Source organism: Canis lupus, chromosome 31 (genome assembly GCF_048164855.1).
Source record: "Canis lupus baileyi chromosome 31, mCanLup2.hap1, whole genome shotgun sequence".
Taxonomy (NCBI): domain Eukaryota; kingdom Metazoa; phylum Chordata; class Mammalia; order Carnivora; family Canidae; genus Canis; species Canis lupus.
Window position 1 is genome coordinate 1,772,466 of NC_132868.1, and position 27,310 is coordinate 1,799,775.

The following is a 27,310-nucleotide window of genomic DNA, read 5'->3' on the forward strand; positions in this document are numbered from 1 at the left end:
ACAATGTACTACTGGACATCTGGCTTAAGTACTATGCACAAGTGATTATCCTCAGTACAAAAGAATCGGGATGTTATTTTCTTTTTTTAAAGAATTTATTTATTTGACTGGGAGAGAGAGAGAGAGAGAGAACAAGCAGGGGAGTGAGTGGCAGGCAGAAGGAGAGGGAGAAGCAGGCTCAGGGAACCCAACGTGGGACTCGATCCCAGGGTCCCAGGATCATGACCTGAGCTGAAAGCAGACGCATCACCACTTAACCACCACCCAGGTTCCCCTGGATGTTATTTTCATAGACCATAGTATTTAACATCCCTTAATTTATTTATACTGTAGTGGGAACAGTATGAAAATGGGAGAAAACATTAGCATAAAAAATGTTATTAGTAAGTCACTCTTAGAACGGATTTGTACATTTGAAGTAGTATATCATTGGCCAAGATCCTTTAAAAGTTGTTTTGTATTTACTGAAACTCACAACAGACTAGCAAAGTACCTTCAAAATAAAGATTAACAAAATTAACTAGAAAAGTATTTCCAAAATAAAGATGACCAAAAATTATTAGCTTGAGTATATTAGTTATCAATTGTTGCTCTTACACATTATCAGAAATTTTGTGACTTAAACAACACAAATATATTATCTTACAGTTCTGTAGGTGAGAGATCTGACATGGGTTCCACTGGGCTAAAATCAAGGTGTTGGCAAGGCCACGTTTCTTTCTGGAGGAGGCTCTAGGGAAGATTCTTCTCTTGCCCTTTCTGGCTTTCAGAGGCAACCCCCATTCCTTAGGTCATGGCTCCTTCTTCCATCTTCAAAGCCAAGTGTTGTATCTCTCTCTGTTCTGTATTTCACATTTCCTTTGACTCTGACATTCTTCCAATTCCCTCTTCCCAGGACCCTTGGGATTATACTGGGCCCACTTGAAGAACCCAAAATAACCTATTTCCAGGTCAGATTAGTACCTTAATTCCACCTGCACCCTTATTCTTCTTTGCCCAACATATTCACGGATTCGGAAGATTAGGACATTGACATGGTGGGGTGTGGGGGCGGCATGATTCCACCTACCACACATTAAATACATGTGTCAATACACATTAAATACACCACAGTTTAATGTTTTGTATATAATAGTTCTATAACTGTCATCATTAAGTTACCTTAATCTACAGAATTAATCATTTTTATCCATATAAAACAGAGTGGACTGGCCAGATGCAACAGTAACAAAAAAATGTAAAGCAATATAAAACAAATTGTACAACATTACAAAGTAGTGATTATGAGTATGTATTCATATATGTAGCATTAAACTATACAATGTATACACATGTGCATATGTCTGTACACACACACACACACACACACACACGATTTTTACAGTTAATCAAGTGGTTCTAGAAAATCAATACACCATAATGATTCCGGGGAAGGTAATGCTTCTGAAACAATGCCATGCTTATGAAGATCCAAAATCAACGATGAGGCTCCTAATGAGAATGTCAAGGTTAGGGACAAATTCTTTCCTGGTTAGTCCTTTTCCTCTTTTTCTCTCAAATTTTTTCCTGTACATTGTTGTACTGCCCAAATTTACCATACTTGTGCCCTTAAAGGCCTGCCACGTGTGAAATGACCAGAGCCCATATGAACAAAGTAAAACCATCAACTGGCAAATATATCAGTGAGGCTGGTTTTTCGCTGGAAAACACTGGAACACCTCTGGGTCCAGTGCACCTGCCATTCCAGAGAAGAAGGTCCTCATCCTTTCAATGGCCACAACACTAGCTTTAGTTTTCCAGCTGGACTTTACTTGAAAGTGTAACCACTGTCATTGGTGAGAGCTGGTGCCTAGCCCACACCAGACTTAAAAGACAGGAATGTGATAGTGGCGGTCATTCTCCGTCAGCAGGGAGATCTCTGGCCACTCCCTGGGTGCCAAGTCTGGGTAGCAGACCTCGAAGTCTCTGGAGTTAAACTTGAACAACCTGAACACTTTTATCTTTATTTCAAGGGAGTGTCCAAGAATAAACATATCGATCTGGAGAAGAGATAAAAAGAAGTCACAAACACACACTTCCAAATCCCTGTCCCCCACCAGAGGAGGAGGGAGTGTGTTCTCCTGCAGCTTATGGAGCATGTGTTTATTCACAGACCTACACATGAACCACTGAGCGGCCACAATCAGGAACAAATGCTCACTATGTGAAAGGCAGGGTAAGGGAGAGGAACATCTTTGTAGACTAGCCTGATAATATTACAAGAAAAAGCTGTTTGGAAAAACAAACAAACTAATAAAAAATAAAGGAGTGCTTGCAAAAATAAAAATCACACTGCTTTCCAACTAGTTTTTTAATCAACTTTTATAAAAATTATTGTGCATTGCCAAAGAGAGCAAAGCAAAACAAAATCTCTTTTCTATGGGGATAAAAAAAGTATTATCTGGATCTGAAAAATTTTTTTAAAGATTTTATTCACTTATTTGAGAGAGAGAGAGCATGTGCACAAACAGAGGGAGGAGCAGAGGGAGAAGCAGACTCCATGCTGAGTGCAGAGCCACACGGGGCTCAATTTCACAACCCTCAAATCATGACCTGAGCTGAAATCAAGAGTCAGATACACTGAGCCACCCAGGCGCCCCTGGTTTTAAAATTCTTCAATAATTTATTTTAATGATTTTATTTATATATTCATGAGAAACAGAGAGAGAGACAGAGACACAGGCAGAGGGAGAAGCAGGCTCCCCACAGGAGCCTGATGTAGGACTCGATCCCAGGACCCCGGGATCACGACCTGAGCCAAAGGCAGATGCTCAACTGCTGAGCCACCCAGGTGCACCTCAATAATTTTTAAGTAAGAGTTCATTTATTGTTTTTAGTAATCTCTACACCCAATGTGTAGCATGAACTCATGACCCAAAGATCAAGATTGCACACTCTTTCAATTGAGCCAGCCACACACCCCTAAAAATTTTCAATAATTTCATTTAGGGGTGCCTGGGTGCCTCAGTTGGTGAAGTGTCTGCCTTAGGCTCAGGTCATGATCCCGGGGTCCTGGGGTGGAGCCCCGCTGCTAAGCAGGGAGCCTACTTCTCTGTCTCCCTCTGCTGTTCCCCTGCTCCTGTTCTCTTGCTCTCTCTGTTAAATAAATAAATACATAATCTTTAAAAAAATACTTTCTATTTATCTGCAATAAGTAACCAAATGATTTCCCAAACTTCATGTCATTTTCTAACTGGACTTTCTCTTGGTTAAACTCTGTTGCGGGAGAACCTGCCACCATCTAAGCAGCACAATAAAGGTTAGAAAGGGTTCCAGCACTGGTGCTCCCTGTTTGCGTGGCTGGAAGACACACAGCAAACAGCATGGAGCAGTGAAATCTATTCTTTTCCTCCTTTAATAAGGAGCAATAGTATCAACCCACTACCTTTAAAAAAAAAAAAAAAAAGATTTATTTAACAGAGAGAGAGAGTACAAGCAGGGGGAGTGGCAGAGGGAGAAGCAGACTCCTCACTGGGCAGGAACCCGATGTGGGGCTCAATCTCAGGACCCTGGGATCATACCCTGAGTCAAAGGCAGATGCCTAACTGACCAAGCTACCCAGGCGCCCCCTCCCACTACCTCTTTGCAGTGGGTTTTATCACCACTGAAAGTAAACTCTAAGTGCCTGTGTTCAAGTACTGCCAGTATCGTCCTGAATCAAACACACAGGATTCTTCAGCCCCAATTACCTGCTCTAGTCCACATGTGTCGCCCACAGAATTCAGGTGGTTTATCATGAAGCTTAAAGGGTCAGAGGATGTTTCCCGGGAAAACAGGAGTTGAAAAAGATTGGGAATGACTTTGTTAGTCTTCATTTGTTCATAAACTTCAGTGACTTGATATAGCATGATAAACTTTAAAGCTTCATACAGTTTATATTCCAGAAGAGGATCAGAAAAAAGGATGTTGCACATACTTCCTCTCTTGTGATAATCTTTAATTCCATTAAATTCAGTCCACTAAAAATAGATATAAAAGTGACATTTACAGGGTAAAGGCGAATTCCTTCCTACACCCATGGCACAATTCTTAAAGTACTTATAAAAATAAACCAAAGATTAATATAGGGGAACTTTTTAACTTTTCATTTTATATCTTTTTCACCTTGATTTTTTTAAATCACAAGTATATATTACCTTTACAATAACAAACTAGTTTAAATGAAATATTTTTTCAAAAAAGCACCACCAAGTAGGTAAAATATCAGGCAAGTTAGTTTCCTAAGACAGCTTAACATAGTTTGGTTACACAGAAGATATTCCAGAGACCATAGTACTAACTAGTATTCTTTACCACTCACCGGGTGCCAAGCAGAGATTAAAGCACTCCACATGTATTAACTCACTGAATCCTCACATAACTGTGCAGAGGACATGCCATTCATATATAAGTTTTACAGATCAGGAAACTACAGCACAGAAATGTTATGGTATTTACCAGGGTGGATTTATTTCAACAATTCAAAATCTGTGTTGATTAAAAGGCAGGACAAATTTAGTTCAAATCACAGCAAATGTGCTGTGCCCAAGCTATTCATAGGTCACATTCTAGAAGTGCATTTCTGAGTGCCCTCTCTGGACCCTGCACCCCATCTTTCAGAGGGAAATAGGTGAATGACTGTTAAGCTTTCCTGGCCAGCCCACAAAGCCCTCCTTAATTCATAACCGGTCTAATCATCATGTACGACATTGCTCATTCATTATTTGGAAGGTGAAAAGAACAGGAAAGCCAATCGTAAGTTCCTAGAAGAGGTGCTCCTGGCCACATGTCTCCTTATGTGGCATCGAGTGACATGCCTACCAGAGAAGAGTCGCTATATCTGTGGTGTGTGCTTTCATTCCTAGTCTTTTCTTCTCCCAAATGCTCACCTGTGTTTTCAATAAATCCACGCATTTACGCAATTTTCCAAACACATTGGAACCTGTATACTTCTCAGGACCAAAACTGTATTGCTGGATCCAATTACAACCTTGTGAAAAGAGCAGTTTTTCAGGAAGCTTGAAAAGGAAGTAGATTCCAACCATGATTAGTACCTCAACATTTGTGACACACGATTTAGAACACGTCACAGTGCATGATTTTATCTCACTTAGCAGTCTCCATTTAAAAACACTATAACAACAGTTGAATAAAAATATATAATTCCTTCTTTCAGATCTGTGGATTAAGTAATTTGGATTGTATTCTTAATTTACAGTTTTACAACTGGTAAAAACCCACATAAAGATTATGTCTATGAAAACCATCTTTCTGCATAAAACCCTTCCCAAAATGCCTAGGTATATACCTTTAGAAATTATTTTTACCTAGACCATACTAGAGTACCTTCGCATACCAGGGAGCATGTGGATTTTAGAATGAGGGGGTCCCAACCTCACTCTGACTCACTAGCTGAGAGACAGCTCAACCAGGGCAGATTATTTACCCTCTTAGCCTCACCCTCCACCATAAATCAAGAATAAGACTACCCACTTTACAGGACTCTTTTTGGGATTAAATAAGAGTACATAAGTACATATGTACATTTCAGAGTACATAAGACTCTGATCCAGTGAAGGGATCTAATTCATTTTCCTGCCCAGTTGAGCTTGGGGAGCGCAAAGACTTGGTCATATTCTGTATCCTCAGCAACTAGCAGCCGACCTAGCACACCATGCACAAGCACTTGCTAGATAAAATGAAGCTAATAAAAAACAAATATAATTTAAAAAATGGTAAGGAAATAGAGCACATATAGCTACATATATGTATATAGTTTATGTTTCTTTGTTCCTCTATCCTTAAATGTACATCCTAGATTAAACATCCTACATTCAAAATAAAAATTCATGTTGTTCATAAAGAACATTCTGCCTTAGGGGGAAAAAAAGAATATACTGCCTTACACTGTTAAAATGAAAAGAAAAAAAAAGAAGGCACAGACTGGGAAAACATATTGGCAAATAACATATCTGATAAATCATTGTACTCAGAATATATAAAGAACTTCCCGAGTTCAGTCAATAATAAAGTAAAAAGTAGAAATAATTTTTAAAAATGAATAGAAAACTTAAAAAATAAAAATTGACAAAAGACTTGAACAGATACTTCTCTAAGAAGATAATATAGATGGCAAATAAGTACACGGAAAGACAGTCATCCTTCCATACTAGGAAAATGCCAACTAAAAGCACAGTGATACCAACGTACATAGTGGCTAAAAAAAAAAATCCCAAATTAATCCTGGTTAGAATGTGGAACAACTGGAACTCTTACACATTCCTGGTGAAAATGCAAATTGGCAGAGCCACACTGGAAAATGGAACTTAGACCACATGACCCAAGAATCACTCCCAGGCATTTGTCTAAAAGGACAAAATCCTGTATGGGAATATTTATAAGAGCTTTGTTCATAGTCGTCAAAAACTGGAAATAATCCAGATGTCCTTCAAGTGACGAAGGGATAAACTGTGTCGTACTCATGTCAAGAATACCAGTCAACAATAAAAAGGAATGAACTACAAATTCACCGATCACAGATGAATGTCAATGCATTTTGCTAAGTGAAAGAAGTCAGATTCAAAAGGCTCCCTGCTGCATAGTTCCAGTTAAAGGATATTCTGGAAAAGGCAAAACTACTACAGGGACATAAGACCAATCAATGGTAGCCCCAGGCAAGGGGTGAGAAGGGTTGATTATAAAGGAATAAGGGGGAATGTCTGGAGCGCTCTTATGTGTTTGTTGAAACTGAATAATATGCATAGAGTAAAAAAGTGAATTTTAGTAGACCACCTTGCTTATGGACAACAGATGCCCTTCTTGAGAAAAGATGGCATTAAAAACCAACGAGACTAAGTATGATGGCCTCTCTGAGATGGACAGGGTACGGCCTTTGAAGTGTCCTTCAGTCTCAGGACACAGAGCTGCCCATGGAAGACCTGCCATGCGCACTGCAGTCCCTGTCAGTATGACATTCCCCCACGCTCCCGTGTGCGGACGTACCTTCACGATGTCCTTCTCTTTCATCCACGATGGAAAGGAGAGGCCTTGGCTGAATATCTGAAACAGCACTGACCTCAGAGCAGCATAATTATCTCTCTTTACTTGCCGGACACATTTAATGTGATGCCGCCAAAACAGCTCCTCACAAGCCTGTCCGCACAAAAGAAAAAGTTGGTTTTCGACTCCTCTGGATAAGAGAATAAACAAAATGAATTCATCATATTGTCAGTGAGGCATTACTCCCAAATAAAGTGGGCAACAGAAATGAAAACAATTCTAAATTATGAATGTAGACCACATATCATTTTAAAGTGACTTTTGTGTGGACTAAGTCCACATCCTGCTCTTTCTGTTGATAAACTCCTGGAAGCCCAGGGCCAGGAAATGTCATTCTGGGGAGATGATGGCTACAACTTGACCACGGTGGAAAAGGAAAAAACCCATATACATTAAGAACATGCTAAAAAGTACCTGAAACTTTCTTGCTGCTGACAAGGTTAGAGCACACTGCTGGGAATATATACCAAGACTGGTCCAACAGGCAATTCAAAAAATCCTCAAAATCTTTTACAACCAGGTGCCTAATCCCTCCAAGGACAGAAGTCTCCCCTGCATGTGGAGATGGGCCATAGGCCTGGCAGGGGAAGCTGAAAAGAGTGCCACCCTCAGATTTCCTGAAATTACAGCCTAAATATTTTATGTCCTCATCCAAGTCCTCAAAGGCTCTAGTTGACAGCCTGAAGCCACTGTGTGGCAGCTGCTTGGCTCTATCATTAGAGCCACGATTGTTTCTTGTGTAACATCTGGTGCTAGTTGATCTTTGGGCTTCATAAAGCAAAATGGAACGTTTGTTTCCTGACCTTACACACATATTCTGCATCGTCCGTGACCTAGACCCACAGACACACCTTCCGCATCATCTTGGCACGTGGCGTCTCTCCTTTCCACTCTCTCACACAGAAACTCAGTAGGTCGACCTCCGCCTCCACACTGAGGTTCCCTGGACCAAATCAAATATATAAGGTAGTTAATCTTCCCTTTCCTCACCCTTCTCGAACCCTCTCTGCACTTTAGAAATAGGAAAACATGAAAATATTTACTTTTGAATTTTCTCTGCAGATATCCAATCCACCTAAAAGATAAAGGGAACAACGGTATCAAAAATCTACTTTGAACAGCAAGGGCTTATTTGTTAAACGGGAAGATGATATGACTACCCACCATTTCAGCCAGTGCCCTAAATCATAATGCATCCTCCTGAAGTAGCAGAGGGCAGGCACCAGAAACGAAGCTGCCAGCATCACTGACCCCTTTGCTATTCTCCACACGGTCCCTAAAGCTTGGCTGGTGACTAGCATCCAGGAGTAAACTTGGTCACTTCCTACAAAAAATAATTAATAATTAAAAAAAAAAGGCACATCACAATTACACAAGTCTGTTTTGTTTAAACGGGAAAAAATATATTGGCTAATTTTACCTGCAAAATGTCTACCACTTATTACATAAAGGTTTTTTTTTAATGAATATTTTATTTATTTATTCATGAGAGACACCGAGAGAGAGGCAGAGACATAGGCAGAGGGAAAAGCAGGCTCCCCGCAGGGAGCCCAATGTGGGGACTTGATCTCAGGACTCCTGGATCATAACCTGAGCCGAAGGCAGGCGCTCAACCACTGAGCCACCCAGGTGTCCCGATTATATAAACAATTTTTAAAGCATTCAAAAATTCAACCTGAAAAGTAAAACAATACCTGGTTCTCCTATAATCAGTGTTCTATGTAGGAATATCTTTGTTCCACAGAATTTACAAGAAATAACCATAAAGAATATCGATTTCAGAATCCTTCGAACCAAAACCTGCCTCTCCTACTGCCCTGGCTGCGTGACTGCAGGAAACCTAACTTCTCTAACTCTGAATTGTCTTGGCTGCACTATTGGGGAAAATACTGACTCACCGGGGCAAGATGGGATGAAATTATTTAAGAACCAACACAGTGTGTCTGTGCACTGTGCTGCATTACCTGTTGAATCCAAGAATGGTTCCAGGAATTCTGCTGGACACCAGGGGACCCCCATGATACCACGACCATATGGTTCTGCCCACTTGTATATTCTTAAATCATTATGAAACATAACAGATGGCATCATCTTCACACATAATGTGTGACTCAAATGGTGGGCTGGACATCATTTTCAGGAAGTGGACCCCTTAGAACAGCAGTGAAGTGGGGACAGATGTGCGGCTTATGATATACGCTTCCATTCCTGATTTGACCAGAGAGAGTGAATGAGCCTAGAGAGGTCAACTGTGTACTTACAATATTTTCCCATGTGCAGCTGATTCCCAATTGTATTATGCTTGAGCATGTATAATGCTGAAGTATAAATGAGGAACGCAACTTCTGAACAGTGGCCAAACCTCCCAGGTTCATTGTGAAATAGTTCCCTCCCTGGCACAAGGTTTAGTAAAATTCCAGTAATTAACTATAGTAAAAGTCTCAGCAATTCAGGATCTACAATTTTAGTTTGTTTTTTTTTTTTAAGTGAGTTCTACACCTAATATGGGGCTTGAACTCATGACCCTGAGATCACATGTTCCACCGACTGAGCCAGCCAGATGCCCCAATTTTAGCATTTTTGATCATATAGATATTTGATATACATTTAAACTCTCACAAGGAAAGAATTTACCAGCAAATTAAGAAATAAAGTCACCAAAACAGAAATAAAGTTACTAGTAAATAAGAAGAGACATACTTAAACTACTTAAAAGGACATTTTCAAAAACAGGTACTATCTGTCTAGAATAATTCATTAGCTGTTCATTATATATTTACTACTGCCTAGATATTTAGTGCAACTTTTTGAGTTGTTTTAAAATGTAAAGCTATACTGCCTTTACATCTGTAATTTAGATTTTTATTAGTTCAAGTGATTTTCTGACTGTAAAAATTCTGACAGATGCAAATACTGTTAGTAAAGCCTTAAACTCAGGAAGAACTAGAATTTTGTCTAGGTGATACATAACTTCTTTTAATGTATTTATAAACATTTTCTAGAAAAGTAGAATATTATACATGATTTTACAGTTTATCTCTTCAAAGTAGACATCTTTTCACATCACTATATATAGATCTACATTTTTCTTTTTAAAGAATGCATAATATTTCTTTCTTTTTAATGATTTTATTTATTCATGAGAGACACACAGAGAGAGGCAGAGACACAGGCAGAGGGAGAAGCAGGCTCCCCACGGGGATCCCAATACGGGACTTGATCCTGGGACCCCGGGGGGTCACGCCCTGAGCTGGAGGCAGAGGCTCAACCACTGAGCCCACCAGGCGTCCCAAGAATGCATAATATTTCAGTATAAAGACAGACCATCATATATGGTTTATTTTCCATTTTTCACTCTTACAAACATTGCTGAGACAGACATTATCCTCCAACGGTCCTTGTGGACTCACAGTAGCTTTTAGGATAATTTCAAGAAGAGAAGTCTCTGGGTCAAGGTGTGTGTACATTTTTAGTTTTGACAGATATTGCCAAAGTGCCTTCCAAACCAAACCGTCAGTTAACACCCTCATCACATGTGTGAATGCCTGCACTTCCCTCAATCCCAGTCCTGTTGTGATTTCACTGTCTGCATTTCTGTAGGAACACATTCACATTGCTTCTTCTTCTAGGAAGAGCCTTCTAGAGCATCTGCCTCCCACTACTGGTGCTCATCTTTGTGCAGACTTGGAGGGCTTGAAGTCACTGAGGCGGGGTCTGGCTGCTGCCTCCTCCACAGGGCATGCTGCTCTCGTTTGTCACAGACTCTAACCAACCGCTGGCATCCTTTGAGTTACTGTCAGGGCCTTTACTTGATTTGAGAGCCCCTAAACTGGAGCTTTCTCCTGAGCTTGAGCCTCTCTGGTAGCTGCCCAGGGCCTCCACGGGATCCAATACAGATTATAGCTCTTCTGACTCCTACACACACACACACACACACACACACACACACACACACACACACACACACACCACTTTCCTGGCCTCCTGCCCTCATCCTGAAACTACACCCCGCCTCCAACCCAAGACAGCGAGATACAATCAACTTAACAGAAAAACAAACAAACATGTGAGGGCTCAGTAAGCCTTTCCCACACAAACCTAGAATACAAGCTTGAGTTCCTGGCGTCCCTCTACCTAACTGGCATGGTTTTTGGTCAAGTGACTTAAACCAAGAAGGGCCAGGGAGCATAATCATGGGGGCTGGTGTGGGTGCCAGGGAGCAGGTGGGGCGGAAACCCTGAAGTCCCATGTGAGTGGCTGCAGCTTATAGGCAATACTGATGTGTTCATACAATGTATGACAATATTATGAGGAGCAGGGCTTCCTCATCTAAGGAGGGGAAGGGCAATGTTTTAGTAGGAGAATATATGGCTTCACAGGTAATTAAAATAGCTATAGTCTGAGTTTTGCTATATGCCAGAGCCATCGTATGTGCTTTGCAAGAATTCCCACCCCGTTCCTAAAGATGCTATCCCATCCTGTTCCCCTCCCAGCCCTGCTCATGCCCCAGGGGCTTCACCTCCCTAAGCTTCCATGTCAGCCTGGGGTAGAAACAGGCGCGACAGGGCCTGACCCCCAGGGAGTCCTGCATGCCACTAGCCCTTGCTGTCCTTCCTGCAGCGTGAGGAGCACCGTGGCCTCTGGAGCTGTTGGGAGCATCCCTGTAAATGCTTCGGAGGCATGCTGAGGGCCACAGGGCAGACCCCGAGTCCCCAGTCCATGCTCATCATTTGATTGTGATTACTCCAACCACCCTTATTTTGCAGATGAGGAAGCTGCAAGGGAGAGAGAAAGACTGAATACATAAGCCATAAAGCTGGGATTCAAAGGCAGGGCAGCGTGGCCATCCCTGGGCCATCCAGCCGCTGGCTGACACATCACCATCCGTCTTCAAAGTAGCTTTGCTATAGCAAGTGGAATTGAGACCCTCTAAAATGATCATGAAAAGCCACATCCTCCCGCCCCCGACGTGTGTCAGTCAGTAACTGGATTACAACTCCCAAGCCACAGCCATGGACAAGAGCACCGCAAATGAGGTGCCTCTCGAATACTGTTGCCATCACAACTTTGATGACCTCAAGAGGCAAATCTCACTTCCCCAAATACAGTGGAGGGGGAAAAGTTGCTCATGTCAGGCCCTTCACTAGGGTGCCTCCACCCAGCACCCAGCAGGGAGAGTTCAGCAGGGATATCCCAACCCCCAGCCTCCCCTCCCCTGCTCCAGAGGACCCGGGCTTGGGTGATGCTTACCTTGACAGCCTAGAAAGAGACCTACCCGCCCCCACCCCGGGAATGGGTCGTTGAACATAGTCCAAAGAGGGCTGAGGGCTAGACACAAAATGCAGGAGGGGGCAGGTTCTGGCAATGAAGCATCTCTGGGAAGTGAGACCTCAAGGAGGGCAGAGAGCAGAGGCTCCGTCACAATCATGGCTTTGGTCCTCTTTCACGGTCATCAAGAGACACAGAAGGAAATGTTGTTTTAGTACTTTTGGAATGGACCACTTGGGTGGTGGCTGAAAAGAGGCCACCGTGCCCTGTGGTCTTATTGGAAAGTGCACTAACGGGGTCTCCCGGGCCGCCTGGGTCAGCAGGACCACGTGGGGGAGACCCAGCGCACAGAGCCAGCCACAATACCCCAAGGAATGGCACCAGGGCCTCCCGCAGTCAACACGGCGGCTGTGGGACAACAAGGCCTCCCCTGCCACCACTCAGCCTACATGTGGCAGGTGAGACCACGTCTAGAACCAAAAACAAAACATAACAGAGAGCCACCTTTTTGTGGTATAATTCTACTTAGAATTTTTCCATTCCCTAAAATGTACCAGAGCTGAAGTAATTCAAATATTCAAACAGGAAACCAAAAAGAAAAAAAACCCTGAAAATAAAACCAAAAGACACTGAAGGGCCGGAAACTGATCTGATGGCAGTTCTACCGGGGGGTGGGGGTGGGGGTTGGGGGGAGTGGCGGGGGCTCCTGAGGGAAACTCTGCAGGGGCTCCCTGGCCCCCAAAACTCCCGGTGGTGTCCCCGGCCCAGACAGCCCATCCTTTCCCACCTCCGCTCCTCCCAATCTGCTCATGGGACAGCGGCCCCGGCCCCTTCTCCCCACACAGAGCATCAGGCTGCTGACGCTCCTGAAGCCCATCGGGGTGAGCCAGGGGGCCAGGGCGGGGAGCTGGGCCTGGCCCCAGACCCGGAAAGGCGACTGAATCCAGATGTCCAAGAGCAGCAGGATAGAAGAAACACACACATTAACATCATCTTGTTAAAGAACTTTAAGACCAAAGATACGGATTTAATGTCCGGACTACAACCGCTCTCCCCGCTACTTCAGCAGCCTGGTCTGGCCCACTGGCAGGAGCTGGGACACTCCTAAACAGACGGATCTGGAAGCCAAGGGGCCGGTGGGAAGGCCCCCGCACCGCACACTCCCCAGGACAAGGGGGTCCAAGGGCCAGAGAGGCTGTGACAAAGTGAGGCACAGGCATTTCACAGGTGTTGGTAAGCTTTCCATACTTCTGAGCTGAGTGCAGGAACACTGCCCCCTTTTGAAAACGTGAACGTGGCTTTCAGGTTTTCCTAATCAAGGGCAGGAAGTGCTGCAGGGAGGGAGGTGCCCAAATCTTACAGGGGACACAGGAGGGCCTCTGGGAAGGCCTCCCTTGCACCCGCCGGGCCCTCCTCACTGATACTTCTTCCCCCACCCTGGCCTGACAGGCAGTGAACTGACAAGACAAATGCTCTGTCCTCAAGGAGCTCGTGCTCCAGTGGAACGATGCCCTCCTGTCAGCAATGGCTGCTGGTTGGCTCGGGCACAGCCTGCACTCCCTGGGATCAGCACACCCTGGCTTCGGGGGTCTCTCTGCAGGGACGCGGACTAACACAAGGCCCAGGGCGCCTGGGTGGCTCACTAGGTTAAGCATCTCCTCCAGCCCAGGGCATGATCCCGGGGTGCTGGGATCGAGTCCCACGTCGGGCTCCCTGCATGGAGCCTGCTGCTCCCTCTGCCTCTGTCTCTGCCTCTCCCTGTGTGTCTCTCATGAATAAATAAATAAAATCTTAAAAAAATAAAAATAATAAAAAATAAATGAATAAAATCTTAAAAAACAAAAAAGTAAAACAGAAGGTCCTCTGAGCCGGATGCCCACGTAGCAGACAGACTTCCATCTCCCTGGAGGTCAGCTCTCACAGGTCAGTTCTGAGAACCCAGAGGCTCAAGAACAAAGCAAAGTAATATACATTAGCCTAAACTAAACAAAACACTGGTATGCAACCAGAATGATAAACGTGTAGAACAAATCCTATGAGGCCAGCAAGGTTTCTAAGTCATGGGGAGCATCCAGGAGAGTACTAGAGAATTTTTAAAAATCTGCACAGCAGTGTGAAGGACTGGATTTAAATGGCCTTGGTTCCTGAAAATTCATAGGTTAGCTGTGTATTTTCATATCACTTATGGAGGAAATATTCTGGGAAAAAGTCCTCTTAACCAATCTTTGAACTGTAAGGTTCAAAGTCTTTTACATTTCAGTTCTCCTCAATTAAGAAATGACAGCCTTCCACTTAGTAAAGTACTATAAGCAAAAAGTGCAAGATCAGTATCCCTGAGGAAGAGAGCCACCAAGTGAAGGGTTTTTATTTTGAAAGTCATGACCAGTAACACATCCAGCTGTAGCCCTGTTGTGCAACCCACTTGGGCTGCTAGCACAGCCCCACGGGACCCGGCATATGGTACGCAAGGCTCCTGTTCAATGGACTGTCCGGGAGGACGGCAGGAAACTGCTCCTTGCCAAATGCTGACAGGAGTGTGCATGTGTGCACACGTGTGTACGTGCGTAATAATGTCATAGCTCAGAGGTTTTGTTTTGTTTTTTGTTTTTTTTTCCACTGGGGACAAGTTGAGGGGTGTAACTGCAACCCTTCACTTTAAAAGATAAGTTTAATTTTCTAATCGTGTGTAGGGGATTTTGAAACCTTCAAACTCTAAAAACACAACAGCTGCCCGTGGGATAGGGGTTGGAAGGTGTTCTCTGGGGAACCCCAGCACTCCAGACCACCTTATCCACCAACTTGGGAAATGAGCTCAACTGCCATATTCCAGCTGCAGGACCTCAGACAAGGCACTTAGCTTCAAGGATCCAAAACATCTCCCCACCTGAGAAGACCATCAGTGATAACAGAGGGTCAGAATGACGTTAAACACAAGTCATGGATGGGTACCGCCGAGGCCTTCTGCAAATGGGATGCGCCGCCTGAGCCTGTGCTACAACCTCCCCTCCACCTCTGGGGGTGGGGATGCCCTCCCATTGGTGGCAGACCATTTCCTTTTCTGGAATAGTTCTCTTTATTGACCAAAGTCTATCACTATTCTAGGAATATAGATTAAGCTCCTCCTGTGGGCTGGGCACTGGGCCAAGAGCTGATGGTACAATTGTGAACACGAGGCTGGCCTGTCCTCCTGGGTCTGGGGTGCCACCAAGACAAAGCTCCAAAGAAACACGGTTCCCCAGCAGAGGCAACATAGGTACCTGACCTAGCAGGGCCTGAGGCCTGAGGCGGAGTGGAGACCCCGGGGGGTTCACAAGGAGGAACAAGGGTAGAGCAGCAGGGCCTTAAGATCCTGTTGGAGAAGCTGATATGACATGAAGATCCGGGAAAGCTCCTGAGCAAGAGGCCACTGTGGTCAGATCTGTAACCACAGCCGGGAAGGTTATCGCTTGGAGTCACAAGGAACACACCGCATTGCTCTTCTACATGACAACCTCAAGTCTTTCACAGAATCTCAGGAGGTTGTGGGGGAAGGACCTGGAGTTACCCTTGTTCTCCAGGGGCTGAGTTCAACAGCCCCGCATAGAGCGAAATCCACCCCCAGGTGTTCCCTCTGCCCTCCACCCCCCCAACTGGTGCTCCCTCTGCCCTCCACCTCCACCTGGTGCTCCCTCTGCACTCCACCCACTCCCACCCGGTGCTCCCTCTGCTGCTCCCTCTGCACTCCACCTTCTCCTGGTGCTCCTTCTGCACTCCACCCCCTCTCGGTGCTCCCTCTGCCTTCCACCCCCTCCCAGTGCTCCCTCTGCACTCCACCCCCCGACCTGGTGCTCCCTCTGCACTCCACTCCCACCCAGTGCTCCCTCTGCAATCCAGCCAAGCTTCAGGTTAGTTAGACATACTCATGACTGTGTTCTCCCACTGGCCTGAAAAGACCTCTCAGGGGAAAGCTGAATCTTAATTCACTGTGGACCTGGTCATGTGATGGGCTGTCGCCTCACACTCTTCACGTCTGAAGTGAAGACGCTGGAGCCCAGAGAATGTGAGTAGAAGTCTGAACTTGAACGACATGTTCTAACTGAAGGTCAGTGCCCTCTGAATTAACCTCAAACCTGCCTTCCTGGAGCAATTCTCTTCCAAGAATTCAAAACAATCAACAAGCCTGGACATAAGGCAGGATCATTTGCACTGTGCCGGCTTCTGCTCTACGTTAAACATCCTCAACTAGTCCTCATACGACACAGTCTGGGGTGTGTGGTGGGGGTCTCTTCATCATCCAGGTCACTCCCCTCTGAACCCATTCCATACTTACAGTGAGGCCACAAGACAGAACACAACGTCCTGAGTGTGACCTACCCAGGAGACAACATAAAACCCTGACCATTCCTTCATTCTAGCTCAGGGGTGAGAAAGTTTTCTGTATAGGGTCAAAGAGTATTTAAGAGTAAGGCTTGCCAGGCATCTGGCCTCTGTCCCAAGTACTCAAATGAGCCCTGACAATTAGAGTAACTATTAGACAGTAAACAGCAGGGCTGTGTTCCAAGAAAACTTATTTACAAACACTGAAGTCCAAATTTCATATAAGTTTCACATGTTAGGAAATTGAATTTATGTTTTTTTTCCAACCATTAAAAAATGTCAAAACCATTCCTAGGTCACAGGCCATCAAAAAACTGAGTGGCACCAGATTCGGTCCAGGGACAGTGCTTTGCCAAACCCTGTTCTAGATGATTCACTCAAAGGATACATATGCAGCCTAAGACTATATTAGTTAGTATTGTACAGCCCAGAAAGAAAAAGCCATCAACTCACAATTAGGCTGCCATCAACTTAAAGGCCTTTAGACCTGTTGCTGGAGGAAGTCTCCCTAACCTCTGAAGGGAGAGACAGGGGATGGGCACCTTCATCCCACCCTTCTCAGATTTCCAGCAGGAAGGCTTTCCTGGAGACCTAGCTCTCGCCCTGGGCCCAGCCCTCTCTCACTTGACTCCTTCCCGAGGGAAAGCGCCTGGTCTGAGGGTAGGTTTGGGGAACCCCTTCAGGTTGGCCCCTCCTCCTTTGCTGGCAGAGAGATGCCCTTGGGCCTGACCTTTAGGAGTAAGCTGAGCTCAGGGCATTGCTCAGCAACCCCATCTGGCCACACAAGTAGGACGTGTGGGTTTTATTATTGAGTTGACATTTTAAGTCTCTGACTGTGGGGCGCCTGGGTGGTGCCGTCGGTTGAGTATCCAACTCTGGATTTCAGCTCCGGTCACCATCTCAGGACTGTGAGATGGAGCCCTGCATTGGGGCTCTGTGCTGGGCGTAGTATCTGCTGGAGATTCTCTCCCTCTCCCTCTGCCCCTCCTGCTCATGTTCTCTCTCGCTCTCTTTCTTTCAAATAAATAAATAAAGTCTCTGACTCCTGTGGCTACCTTTCAGTTCATTCTGAACATGGGAAGGGAAGCAAGGGGTCACCATGCATGCAGGCTCTGTGCTTTCCACCTAGGAGTTGACTGAAGTCCCCGCTAACCTTCATGTTCCTGGACCTGGTTCACTGCCTCAAACTGCCAGGGTTTGGTGGCACACTCTTAAGTCTTAGACCTTTAAAGATTAAGCCTGTCTTCCACCTCTAATGCAAATCACTTACAAAATGTGACTGAGAAAGAACAAAGAGTACACTCAGATGAACCGTTCTTCATTTTTGCCCTGGGGTGATTTTTCCATTAATCAGACACATTTGGGCTCTGTCACTAATGGTTATCTTTCTAATTGGCTTCCCTTCCCCAAACCTTTTTCCACCCTGTAGCCAGTGATGTTTTTTGTTTGGTTGTTTTGGGGTTTTGTTGCTTTTTTGCATTCAATGGGTATGTCAACTCCTATTTAAAAATATTTCTGGTTTTTCTTATTATTATTATTTCTGGTTTTCTTACCTGTAGGAAAGACATGAATCCCAGCAGCCAGTGAAGTGAGCTGGAAAGGCCTCTAAACAAGGTGTGAGAGAGGTAATGATACATCATTAACTGTCTCCCTATCCTAGCCAGAAGCTACAGGGAGCCGGTTCTTCTGGAACCAGGAACCAGACGCATCATACAACCCACAAGCTCTAGGAACCAACTAACTAGGAAGTCGAGATGGGCCCACCCCTGATGGCACCAAGTGGAGCATCCCTATCCTTCTGAGCCTTCCTCCTCATTCCGTTCACCAACCCAAGCACCTTTCCGTGGTCTTTCAGGTCTCCCCAGGAAAAGAAACCAGTGGCATCAAAACAAACTCCTCAAACACTGCAGACACTATACTGGAGGTCTCAGGGCCAGCAATATCACTACCACCCAGGGCTCTTAGAAATGTAGATCCCCGGGCCATGGAAGCAGCATCTGTGTTCTGCAAGATCCCCAGCGATCCGCTCGCATGCCCACGCCTGAGGGCCACCAGGATGGAGCCCTTGCCCTGGGTCCACCTGCACATTTTCTGATTTCCTGGGCTGGGGCTCCATCTTTTGTTAAGTTCCCAGGTGACTGCAATGTACTGGCAGCACTGAGAAATGCCACCATGGAGTACGGGCTTCCTCGATCCTGGGCTGTTTTGCTATCTCAAATAATATACTATCACATGCCAATGAATTTTCTAAAATTCCTCTTAGAACAATTCATGCCAGGCAGTCTCACTGGTCATGCGATCCAACCACAAAGAGTGTGGCTGGTGTTTGTACCAACAGGAGGGGCAACTTTGACTAGCCAGTTGTGGCTGAGAGCAATGCCCATCTAATGAGGGATTTGGCTGAAATTAATATTTAAGGAACCCAAGTATTCCTGCAGCCTCCAGCAAGGGTGACCAATAAATCCTGGCCCGCCTGGGACTCTCCCAGTTTTAGCACTCAAAGTTCCATGTCCCAGGACAATCTCGTGTCAGGCAAGTCGATGGTGGTCACCCTCCTTGCAGGGCCCCATGAGGCCTGACCCTGATTCTTTCCCCTTCTCTCCCAGCTGCCTCTTGCTCAAGAGGGCTGGCCGGCAGTTCCTCCCTGAGCGCTGCTCCTGCCTCCTGCCTCCTTTCGCCTGTGCTCTTTCTTCTGCCTGCAACACCCTCCACCCTACTCATTCTCCAGCTGTCAGCTCCTATGTCACTTCCTGGGGCAAAGCCTCTGACCCATTCCCACCCCAGGGCTTGCTCAAGCCCCTGTTACTCGTTACTCCCTCAGTACACAGAGTCCCTTCCCCTTGAGGCACTTAGCACGGTTTACACAACTGTGCCTGTGTTTGATCAGGGTCTGTCTGTCTCCCTATTTAGGTAAACGTCTTAAGGACTGGGATTGTGTCTGTTTTCTCTCTGCTTTCTTAGTGCCTAGGCACGGGATAGATGGTTAATAAATATTTGTTGAAGAAGTAAAATGAATCCATGTAATCAGGATCCAATCCATGGGGTTCCATGGCAGACACTGGCAGCTTCCCTCATATCCGTTCTCTCTCATTCCATAGAAATGGACTCCTGACTTGTAGCTGGATACATGGCTAACTTGAATAAAGGCTATGTTCCATCCCCCCAGGTCCTGGGTGTTGCTGTGTGAGTGAATTCTAAGAAGCATTATATACAATCTCCAGAAGTTCTGTTAAGAGAGATGTATTCCCTGTCCTTCTTCCTCCCTCCTAGCTAGAATGTAAGTGTGGCAACTGATGTTTGACAGACAGACTGGACCATGAAGGAGCTACTCATGGAAGCCATACACAGTGGAGATGAAGTGGGAAGAGTCCATCCCAGTCCCAGAGAGCTACCTCTGAGCTCTGACATGAGGGAAATAAACTTGATTCACTTATTTGGGGTTGCTCCGTTATTACATCATACGTAATCTTAACAGCCTCTGTCTTGGTGCTCCCTTCTAACTTGGGATACGTATGTCAGAGACAGGGAGCCACCAGTGTTTTCTCTTCCCTTACACTCATGTAAATACAAAGGAGGAAATGAGAATGTGAAGTGGTCGCCCTAGTGGGATGGCTTCAAGGTAGAGAAATGTGCCAGCACCAGGGAATCAGGAACCCACAGTCTGGTCCTAGAGAGCTGAGCGACTCTGGACCTCAGCTTCCTATGAACAAACATGAGACCAGGCCCCTTCATCCACCAAAGGCCTCTTTATGTTCATTTGTTTCAGAGTTGTGTTGGAGGGGGAGTCACACTGGGGCACTGAGGCACAGAATTTTAAGTAGTTGTGAAACAACTGAAGTTCAACTACACTTAAAACATTACGCAAAACTTGCACCACAGGAAAGATGCTCTGAACACATACAGAAGTTACATGAGACCATCACGAATGCCAGCAACTACTCCAATCCTCCAAAGTAAGTACATGCCTGAGTCTACAGATCTATCCCAGCAGGGCTTTCCTGGAGGAGACCAGTTTCTAAAATCAGCAAGAATTTTTTTTTTTTTTTTTTAATTTAGGAGGAGCCTGGGAAGGAGGGAGAAGGAGAATTGTAACTTTGGAGGTTACAGGCTCCACATTTTAAACAAATCAATCGATGAGGCATAAATAGGAGAATACATTGGAATATTAAAACATGAAGAACAAGATAGCACCAGTCACCAAGCACTGGCTGTACAAGTCCCATATCATAACAGTCATTGAGCTTAACAAAAGTGAGTTTAGTAAATATTTAAAAACCAAAGACACTGTGGATAAAATTGATCTCATAAACTCTCTTTTGGTTCAAATGATTTTTCTCTCTAATTCAGATTGCAGGGGAAGGAATTGATCTGCCCAAGTCTTAATACCGATTCAGGCGCTAAACCGAGGGACCCAGCGTTTATAATTCCATTGGCTACAACTGCTTTTCAAGGTAAGTGGACAACTTCGTCCTTAGCTAGAACTCCAAGTTCATTTTTAAAATGCCAAGTAACATGCCAAAGAGCTGAACCATCTGCTGGCATCAGTGCCATCCTGCCCCACGCCAGTGCTGGCTTCCCACCTCTTCCATTTCCCTTTCCTGTCAGCTGACCTGGTTCCTCCAAGGCATTTCAATCTGTCCTAATGACCTGGGACACATGACTTGGAGACACAAAGCCCTCAGTTTTCCTGTCACTGTAGACCTCGCGGGAAAGGTGAGGTCTTCCCGTCACAAGTCCACAAATATGCCCACGATGTACCATGCAAGAAGGAATTTATTCACTTCTCCTGAATTTGGGGGACTGAAGGCTCTGGCAACTCTCTGCCCTGGCTTAGGGGAGAGACACAAGCTGTTCAAAGACTACTACCTGAAGAGCTCCCACCCCGAGCAACCCCCCCACCCCAATCCATGAGGCCTGCACCCCCTGTGGCTAGCTGTCCCCAGCCCCGAGAGAGCAGGGAGCTGGACAGGAACACGAGAAGCCAGTATGCCCCTCTCTCTCTCTCTCTTTTATAAAAGGCTTTTATTTATTTATTTGAGAGAAAGAGAGAGAGGAGAAAGCACAAGCAATGGGGTAGGGGTGAGGAAGAGAGACAAGAGGACTCCCCACTGAGCAGGGAGCCCAATGCAGGGGGTTGGGGGCTCGATCCCAGCACCCCAGGGTCACGACCTGAGCCAAAAGCAGAGGCTCAACCACTGAGCCACCCAGGCGCCCCTGCTTCTCTTTTTTCCACGGTTAACCCTTGATGTTGAATGAGATCCCACTTCTCTAAATTGAAGGGGAGGGAGTCTCTTGAGAAACTAACTTCCAACTACATTACTTTTCCCTCTGCTAGAAGACTAACCCTAATGTTCATAAAAGCCAATTACAGAGCAAGCAGAGAGAGAGCTAATACAGTATTTTAAATCACTATATAGCTACCATCCAACAATCCCACAGACTCAAAGTCATTGATACATGGTTGAATCAACAATAAAACCTATGAAATTCTTAATTCAGAGATTCACGGCATGGCATTTTATGTGCGAGAGTTTCTGAGATTTTTGTTTATTACTTGAGAATCCCAGCAATGGAACTAAGAGACAATAGTCCTTAGTCTCCTGGAAGTGCACATAAGCATTTTATCATCCTCTTATTTTAAACATGATGCCACCTGCCTCTTCTGGCTCCAATTAAATGAGAAAGTCATAAAATGGGGTATGACCAGAACAAAAGATTACTGGCGAAACCAGTGCATAAACAAAAAGTTTTCTCTGTCGATTCATTGTGAAATAACATTTACTTGTCTTCCACTAAGTTAATTACAAATCAATAAATGTGTATGAAACCTCCATTCTGAGAGCAGGTTTTTTTTTAGATAACTGAACATTTACCAGGGGATTCAAGTGGACAAGAGGCAAAGGTCAAATACTCAGGCGCTATCACTCACTCACTCCTCTCCAGAAGACACAGGGGCTTTCATAGCTACAAAAAAGCAACCACGTATATTGGAAATTTTGGCTCAATCCTGATCATTTTTTCATAATCTCACTTCTTCTGTACCCCAGACCTGTGAGTTATGTGGAGCAACACTAGGGTATTAAAATGATAACCCAACTTTAACTGAGAAGAGCTGAAACGGAGGGAGGGAACCAGGAGACTAGAGTGCTCTCAATTATAACCCTGAACCGTGTTTCAGGAGACAAAAGAGGTGGATGATGAAGAGTCAGTTTTAGGTGGAGCCATGCTGCAGAGTTTGAATCCTGGCCACCACTTACTAGCTTGAAACTCTGAGCAAAATCCATAACCACTCGGAGCATCAGCGTGGTGGTTGTAAAGAGGACATAAGACTCTCCATGGGCAGTCTCCGTGGCCAACACCACGAGAAGAACCCAAATGCCCAGTTTCCGTCGCAAGGACAACAGTGGTGCTACAGGCCCAGGAGACAGCACCCACCCGCTCCAGGAAGCCAGGTGAAAGGTCATTTTCGAGTTCATAACTATGTCAATCAAGGATTTCTACTTGGCCAAAGCACCTGGTACCAACATTTACATTTCGTTTGGCATCGAATCTATCTCACAGAAACGTAAAAGTATCAAAGTGGGCCAAACAGGCTGGCAAAAAATACCAGCTATGGACCACTTGGTTTTAAACATTGTGTTGTGCTTTTAATTGAAGCGTTTGGGTTTTGCTTGTTTTTGTTCCTAAGCTCTCAAACTATCTTTTAAAGCTGGAAAATACTTCTCTTTAAGGTTACAACCAACACACAAAGAACCTCAGCTACTCACTCCTCTCCTCTTTGGGATGCATTGACCACTGCCAGCACCCCTCTCACCCATTGATCAGTTCCTTGAGGGCAGAGTCTCTGAAGGCACTGGTTCTAGAATGAGATCACAATTCATAGCACCCCTTTGCAGTCTGTGTTGAGGAGGAAATGTATGAGTCCCCACAATCCCCATCACTCTTCTTGCCATGGACCAGCTGCCTGGTTCTTAGCTGTCCTGATTTGCCCACTCTCCCTTTAAACACAGAAGTGCTCACCAGGTAAACTCACCTGTCAACCCATACCAAGTGTGGTACCTAGGATTGCCCAAGGGAATGGGGCAAAGACTGCATTGGGTGGACCAGAAACATCTGCTCTGTACATAAAGTCACCCTTGAACAGCTTTGGAATAATGTATTCCATAATATTGAGGAACACATCTTTTAATTAGTAAAAAAGTCTACATGGAAAGTGGGAAATCTTGCACAAGTTGTATGTGACTTGTTATCAACAAAATAGAGATAAAAATAACAATGAACTCATGATGAGTGCTTACTGTGGGCCAGGTATAGTTCTAAGCCCTTTCTATGGAATAGACAACAGAAAATTTAAAAAATACCGGGCAGGGCAACCCTGGTGGCGCAGCGGTTTGATGCCGCCTGCAGCCTGGGGTGTGATCCTGGAGACCCGGGATCGAGTCCCACATCGGGCTCCCTGCATGGAGCCTGCTTCTCCCTCTCCCTCTGCCTGTGTCTCTGCCTCTCTCTCTGTGTCTATGAATAAATAAATAAAATCTTAAAAAAAAAATAAAAAAATAAAAATAAAAATAAAATACTGGCCATTACCATTATTTCTAAACTTTCTGTTTAGCATTAGGCTCTTTTCCAAACAAAACTTTACTCAGACCAGGGGGATCCCTGGGTGGCTCAGCAGTTTAGCGCCTGCCTTCAGCATAGGGCATGATCCTGGAGTCCTGGGATCAAGTCCCACATCGGGCTCCCTGCATGGAGCCTGCTTCTCCCTCTGTCTCTGTCTCTCTCATGAATGAATTAAAAACAAACAAACAAACAAACAAACAAAAAAAACTTTACTCAGAACAGTATGTAAAACAAGGAAGGCAAGGGGGTAAAAACAACACAAAACAAACAAACAAACAAAAAAAGCAGAGATGCTTTATATATAGTGGGAGGGAGGGGATGTGGCTGATGGGTCCCCCAGTCCACACTGGGCATTCCTGCCACCCCAGGCTAGCCCCTAGGGATAGCAACCCTGGCATCTTGGAGTTCCCCAGGGCATGGCTACAAACTTGCAGTCTTTTTGGTGAAGAAGCACAGCAGTCTGAACTAATCATAACAGTTAATGACTTAGAGGCTTGGCCAGAGGCAAAACAGGCCAAGAAAAATATGGGGCACACATGCCCTCCTCAAATGCCTGACTGCCAAAGGTATGTTGGGGATTTTGAGCTGCTCCTCTGGTGGGTGAGTCTTCCCGCTTCCTCTTTCTTCCCCAGTCTTGGGGCCTTGGAGCATTGCACCAAAGATCTTGGGTGCCACTTCCCTGCCTAATATTGCAATTCTGGCAGTCTTTCCCCTAATACTGTGCACAGATGTTTAGGTCATGATTCTCAATATCCAAACACTTAAAAAGAGTAGAAATGGATACCAGAAAATTCTTTCCATCCCTACCTGTTCTGTGGGCTGCTGTCCATTTGGTTTTTATTGTCAAGTGTGACTTGTTAGCACTTGCTATTTCCTCAGAAGTGAATCTTGCTTGGTCTCTCTTATCAAAAGAGGCATGGGTAAAAATAATTTGCTCCCACCCTAGTTTTGGCAAATGCTTTAAAACCTTTTCCCCCGAAACACTACCTGTAAAGAAGGGAAACTATGCTAAGTCCTCAGAGGTTACAGGTTATGTTTAAAAAAAAACAAAACAAAAACCAAAGTTTTCCATAACGTGATCCTTGAATCACATGTTTCCAGTGCTGCACACCAAGTGTGGTCCCCATAGGCTGGAGCTGAGGAAAGAATTCTCTCTGGGCTCACCCGTGTTGGCACACTTTGACTTAACGCATTGGAAAGAAAAATTCCTGGCCATTACATTAAGCTCCACCCTTCTGCCTCCCAACCACTTTCTGCTGCTGAGCCCCACCTCCACTTCCAGGTGGCTTTCCCTCCCCAAATAAGGCCAGGAGAGGAAAGAAAATCACATCATAGAAAGTTCAAATGAATACACCCAGACGAAATATTTAGCTAAGTCTATCATCATTCAAGGTGCAGAAAGGTTGAAAAATGAGTTCACCTTCCAAAGTTTTGAGGTCAATCATAGAATTCGAGGCTGGGAGGGGCCTTACAGATCAGATCCCCAAGGTCCTTATCCATGAGGATAGTGGCCGCGGCTTCCAGGCGCCCAGTGCTGGGCAGGGCGAGGTCTAGAACTCGCGTCCTGACTCCCAGAGCCGCCCTGTTTCCACCACACCCAACAGCTCAGGTGTGAAGCAAGAGTTCCTGCCGGGACCGAGAACCCCAATCAATAAGCAGCCCTGGCCCCTGCCAACTTCCCATAACCGCGGCAGGACCTTGGGCCCCAACTCTGCGTGTGAGCAGGCCCGCCGCCCGCACTCCGCAGCAGGCCCCTCCGCGGGGCGGGCACGTGCTCCACGCTGGGGAGCCGCTTCCTTCTCCTGCCCGGGGCCTGCGGCGGCGCGCGGGAGCCGGGGAGGGACGCGGGCGCCCGCCACGGCCACGGCCACGGCCACGGCCACCGCCACGGCCCTCGAGCGCCGCCGCCCCGCTCCCCGCTCCCCGCTGACGTCTTCGCTCAAAAGTCCGTTTTCTCGGCCGGTCGGCAAGTCCTGCCCGCTGCGGAGGCGAGGGCCACCTCCTCCGCCAGCGAGCGCGAGACGCGTCAGCTGCCCCGCGCCCCGCGCCCCGCCGACCGCAGCCCGGGCCCCACGAGGGCCGCCTCGGCCCCTCGGCCCTCGGCCCTCGGCCCTCGGCGGCAGGCCCGCCCCAGCGGCTGCCTCGTCCCCGCGCGCCCCGCCGCAGCGCGGCTCCCTGCCCGGGAAGCAGCCCCGACCCAAGCAGCTCTGCCCCGACCGCACGGCTCCTATTCGGAGGCGACGCGACGCGAGGCGAGGCGAGGCGAGGCGAGGCGGGGCGGGGCGACACCCCCCAACCCGCACACCCCGGCCCGCGGGCCGCGCCGACTCCCGGGCGGAGGACAGCCCGCCCCGCCCCGCCCCGCCCCGGCCCGCCCCGCCCCCGGCCCGGGGCCCACCTGCGGCGGGGCCGCGAGGACCCTCTCGCTCCCGCGCCCGCGCCCGCGCCCGCGCCCGCGGGGGGCTTCTCCGCGCCGCCATGCAGGCCGCGCGCTGCGGACGGGCGCGGAGCCTCCCCGTCGGTCAGTCAGACACCGCGGCCGCCCGCCGGCGCCAGGAACCGCTTCCCCACGGCGGGGAGGCTCGGGAGGCGGGGAGCGGACGCCACGGGCCGCGCGGCGACCCCGGAGACCGCCGACTGACGCGCCGGGCAGCCAATGGGAGGCCGCGACGGGGAGGGGCGGGGCCGGGGGCGGGGCCTCGCGGGGCGGGGCCGGGTGGGGGCGGGGCGGGGGCGGGGCCGGGGCGGGCGGGGCCTCGCCGGGCGGGGCCGGGGTCCGCAGGCTTCCGCGCGCTCTGCGGGGCGGGGGGCGGGGGCCGGGCTGCTGAGCTCCACGCCCGCTGCGCCGGGGACGGGCCGGGACTCCCACCCGGACGCTGCCCGTCAGCTCCCTGGCACTCTACGTCGGAAGCCCATCGAGTGGGAAGCAATAAACCTGGTGGGCGGGATGACCGGGGAGAAGGACCGGTCTCCATGGCGCGGGCGCAGA

At 46.9% G+C, this 27,310-nt stretch overlaps 1 protein-coding gene across 2 annotated transcripts; it reads right to left on the reverse strand.

Moving 5' to 3' along the window:
- Positions 1-302: 302 nt before the first annotated feature.
- Positions 303-26,871, reverse strand: OTULINL (OTU deubiquitinase with linear linkage specificity like). 2 transcript variants are annotated; one of them, XM_072807304.1, is made up of 8 exons: positions 26,720-26,871; positions 8,242-8,401; positions 8,121-8,152; positions 7,929-8,020; positions 7,021-7,170; positions 4,908-5,036; positions 3,729-3,998; positions 303-2,039 (listed from the first exon to the last, which is right to left on the reverse strand). In XM_072807304.1, the coding sequence occupies exons 1-8, from the start codon at positions 26,799-26,801 to the stop codon at positions 1,866-1,868; spliced, it is 1,089 nt and encodes a 362-aa protein (XP_072663405.1). In that variant the 5' UTR covers positions 26,802-26,871; the 3' UTR covers positions 303-1,865. The 2 variants fall into 2 exon arrangements, with proteins under 2 accessions (XP_072663405.1, XP_072663406.1); XM_072807305.1 differs by lacking the exon at positions 26,720-26,871 and adding an exon at positions 25,742-26,051.
- Positions 26,872-27,310: the final 439 nt, after the last annotated feature.